This window comes from Lactuca virosa, chromosome 9, assembly GCF_052849685.1.
Source record: "Lactuca virosa cultivar CGN04683 chromosome 9, Lactuca_virosa_CGN04683_v6, whole genome shotgun sequence".
Taxonomy (NCBI): domain Eukaryota; kingdom Viridiplantae; phylum Streptophyta; class Magnoliopsida; order Asterales; family Asteraceae; genus Lactuca; species Lactuca virosa.
In genome coordinates, this window is record NC_136434.1 from 157,903,507 (window position 1) to 157,907,959 (window position 4,453).

General features: G+C 37.4%; 1 protein-coding gene across 1 annotated transcript; it reads left to right on the plus strand.

Annotated features, from left to right (window-relative positions):
• The first annotated feature begins 3,086 nt into the window (after positions 1-3,086).
• On the plus strand, positions 3,087-4,146 carry LOC145139942 (uncharacterized). The gene is made up of 2 exons (XM_079073592.1): positions 3,087-3,435; positions 3,935-4,146. The coding sequence occupies exons 1-2, from the start codon at positions 3,087-3,089 to the stop codon at positions 4,144-4,146; spliced, it is 561 nt and encodes a 186-aa protein (XP_078929718.1).
• The last annotated feature ends 307 nt before the right edge of the window (positions 4,147-4,453 follow it).

The window sequence follows — 4,453 nt, forward strand, 5'->3', positions numbered from 1 at the left end:
TAGCTAAGGAACCAAGGGATCACGGGAGATCCAGACACATTGACAGAAAATACCATTTCATTAGACATCGTATAGAAGAAGGACTCCTCGTAGCTAAGAGGGTATCATCATATGAGAACCCAGCAGATCCCCTCACAAAGGGACTGACTAGGGTTAAGCATTTACAGCATGCGAGGCGCATCGGGCTAAAGGATGATATTAGTTTTAATAATTAGATAGTTTTTGAAACTTGTAAAATGTAATTGACATTTGATGATTAAATAAAAGTTGTTATTTATTTATGAGTAAAGTGTTACTATCTTATGTTAATCGTTTACTATTGTTTCAATTTTGCATGTTTTGACTTCCAGGATAATTATATTATTCAAACTCTCCACAGTCAGTCATACTTTGGAAGTAGGTATTGAATTAAGACTGTCATGAAGTGGGTTTGTAGACTGTCTAAGGTGTATTAGACATAGCAATGGTTGCTGCAACATTCATGAATGCTCATAAGTTCTAAGTATTGGACTCAACCCACGCTCAGTTATATCACTTCATGGAATTTATCTCGAGTGATCGTGAGACGGTAATATCATATAAATCTTCAAACCTAGAGATATGAGTTGTTGACTATGAGTTGGTTATACATTGATTGTACGAAAACGCATTGGTAACTCGATGTTATAAAACGTGCTTTTATGCATAATTCAATAAGTAGTCAGTACAAGCATATGAGTCGATGTTCTAGGATTAGAAGCGATATCTGGGCCCCTCGATGATTTTGTTTTGACCTATGTATCGGGCCCGGTTAGAATCTAATTGATGTGTTCAATTTAGTTCTATGTCAAACAGATCAGAGATCGAGAAACAACTGTTGGACAATAAGAACGACATTGTTCCATGTATTTGTCCGGCTGATATCTTGAGAGCAGAGGATTATATGATCACTTATCTTAAACGGCGTATCATCATCATCTTAGTTCCAAGAGACTTTGAAAGAGCTACGATTGCTAGTCGGATTCTGAAGTCATATCTGCAACTATAGTTATGAGACTTATCCAAGTGGGAGACTTTTAGATATAGTGTCTAAGTCCATAACTATATTTGGTATGTACTTGACCCGACCCGGCATGGTCCATTTGGGTTGCATGGCATTGCAATAATTGGATAGACCAAAATAAGAGAAAGGACACTTAAGGTTTATTAATATATTATAAGTACTAATATATTAATAATATTATTTAATTAGTATTGATCAAATAATTAATCTTGAATTAATTAAGTGATCAAAAAGAGACTAATTAAAAAATATGGGGTTGATTGTGTAAATAATCTATTCTTGTATAGTGGGCTAATGATCCATGGTTTGTATGGATTGGGTTAAAACCCATAAGGTGCTCTATGGATAGTCCATGGAGGTTACAAACCCATGGATCATGGAATATGGAAAGCCATGACAATTAGGGTTTACATGGTGTAACCCTACTTGTGTCACAACTATATAAAAACTCCTTATGCAAGCAAAATCGATACTACTACAAGTAAGTAAGAGGGCTAGCCGATTTTTGAGTATAGTGAACTTCTCTCAATGTTATTCCAAGAATTGTGGTGTTGTGTGAAGCATTTCAGGCATCACATTTGGGGTTCTAGGCTCACAAAGTCATCAAGGAATCCAAGCTTCTAAAAGGTATGTTCTTCTACTTGAATTTTGTATTACAAGTTCCCCATAACATGCTAGATAGGAAGTAAACCTTGGAAAATCAAATTTACATGTATTTAGAGAAAACATAGATCCAAGGTTTCTAGGGTTGCATGTACACCATAGGAGTGTTAGAATGCTCAAAACCCATCACATGGAACGGGACATACACACCTTGGCTCTCCATCAAATTGTCTGCAAATCTGAGCTTCTGGATCCGGCTGCCAAGGAGTTTACAAGCATGGTCGCAACAATTATTCAAAAGCAAATGTGGCTTGGGGCAATGGGAAAGGCGGACGTGCTGCTGATTGAAAAGGACTAAGTTCATGCTAGCCTCAAACCAATGGGGAGACTGTTAGGTCACATTTAGATGGTTTGGGCTAGGCATTTATCTTGTATAGGTCTTGATTAGAGTTTGGTCATGTGTTTAGGTGTTTGCGGCTAGTTGTTCACGGTTGTAAGGTGTTCACGGTCGTGAACCCGTTTGCGGTTGGTCGTGTCCTATGAATAGTGTCAGATGTGTGAGTTAGTGAGACGTGGTGTCAGACATGTATGTGTATGTTCCAAGTGTACTTGACGTTTTCAGCTGAATATAAACGTGTGCATTGTTGGAACTTCTTTGCTTCTACTCCTTCTAATTCTTTCTGTTTCTGCAACGTGATTGTGATTGATCACTGGTTGGTTCACGTTTGTGGGACTTACACACTTTGATATCATGCTTGATATTAAAGCTGAACAGAAAGAAGATGTCCATACAAATTTTGATGAAGAATATACACCACAAGGTAGCCCGGTTACACCTCAATCATCACTTGATAGTTCATCCAAAAGTGAAGCTCCACAAAGATATCGTAGTTTGGCTGATATTTATGAAGAAAGTGATGAACTTATGTTTTTACAAGATGAAGAAGAACCAGTAAATTTCTCAAGTGCAAGTAAAAGTGAAGAATGGATGGAAGCTATGGAAAGTGAGTTAAGTGCAATTGAGAAAAATAAAACATGGAGTTTAGTCGAGTTCCCAAAAGGTAGAAGATCCATTGGTTTAAAATGGGTATAAAAGATCAAACAAGACTCAAATGGAACAATATTGAAGTATAAACTGAGGCTAGTCGCTAAAGCCTACATACAAAAACAAGACATAGACTTTGATGAAGTGTTCACACCGGTTGCTCGTTTGGAAACCATTTGAATCATACTAGCTCTTGCTGCTTCAAATGGATGGAATGTACATCAACTTGAGGTAAAATCGTCTTTCTTAAATGGCATTTTAGAAGAAGAAGTTTATGTGACACAACCGGAGGGATTCCTGAAGAAAGATAAACTGAAAATGGTGTAAAAATTAGAAAAGGCATTATATGGTTTGCGCCAAGCTCCATGAGCTTGGAATTTTTGCTTAAACCAATGCATGAAAGAGATTGGGTTTGAAAGGTGTCCACAAGAGTATGTAGTTTACACGAAGAAAAGGAAGGGGAGCATACTAATAATTGGTGTCTATGTTGATGATCTATATGTTACTAGAAGTCACAAAGATGAGATAATGAAGTTCAATCAACAAATGAGCAAGGAGTTTGAAATGAGTGACCTTGGGATGCTAGCTTACTATTTAGGAATCGAGGTTAATCAACATAAAAATGGTCTCACGTTGAGAAAAACAAATTATGCTAACACCATCCTAAAGAAGGTTGGGATGCTTGATTGTAATCCTTGCAGGTACCCATTGGAGTTAAAGCTACAATTCACTAAAGATAAAGAAGGTGAACTCATGGACCATACCTCATATTGAAGCATCATAGGAGGGCTATGATATCTTACTCACACATGACCCGACTTAGCTTATTCTGAAGGCATTGTGAGTCGCTTCATGGAGAAACCAACCGAGCAACATTAAGTAGCTATGAATCACATACTAAGGTATGTGAAAGGAACTGTGGACTATGGCTTGTAATATACAAAAGGTGGCAAGAATGGCGTGATTAGATACACTGATAGCGATCTAGCAAGAGATATTGAAGATAGAAGAAGTACAAGTAGAAAGGCATTTTACTTAGACACAAATCTTGTTACTTGGAGTTCACAAAAGCAAAAGTGTGTTGCATTGTCATCATGTGAAGCATAATTTATGGCAGCAAATAATGCAACATGTCAAGGCATATGGATAAGTAGGTTGCTTGGTGTGTTGACTAGTAGAAAACTTGGTCCATTTTGAATTGAATGTGGATAACAAGTTAGCTTTAGATTTGATGAAAAATTCAGTCTTTCATGGAAGAAGTAAACATATTGACAAAAGGTATCACTTCATTCGTGACCATATAGAAAGATGCAATGTTACAGTAAAGCATGTGAGTACTAATGAGCAAAAAGCTGACATCTTGACCAAGCCTATGAACAAACTGAAGTTTAAAAGTATGAGAAAGTTGCTTGGACTTGAAGAGATAACAATTTATGAATTACATGGTAGAATGTAGGTGTAACTCAGAATATGGAAAGTATGCAACATAAAGAAAGTTAGATGTTTAGTCCAATTAGGAAGCTTTCCTTGGTCAAAACGTTTAGGTAGGTGCCATGTTTTTTGAATATGTAACATCCGGAATTTCGAGTATGATAGTTCGTGTTTCAATTTTGAAGATTTAGGAGGGGCTCGACGAGTAGAAGGTCTGACTCACCGAGTCACGTCGAGTGATCACGTGGATTTAATGAGCGGACTCGACGAGTCCAAGGATGGACTCGACGAGTAGGTACTGGGCAGAGAAAACCCTAAGTTTCGGGGTTGGA

Bases quoted from the DNA above. Each gene is read 5' to 3' on its own strand.
- LOC145139942 (XM_079073592.1), top strand. From the start codon at position 3,087: ATGAAAGAGATTGGGTTTGAAAGGTGTCCACAAGAGTATGTAGTTTAC. The intron at 3,436-3,934 runs GTGAACTCATGG...TGAAAAATTCAG, and splicing joins ATTCACTAAAGATAAAGAAG to TCTTTCATGGAAGAAGTAAA.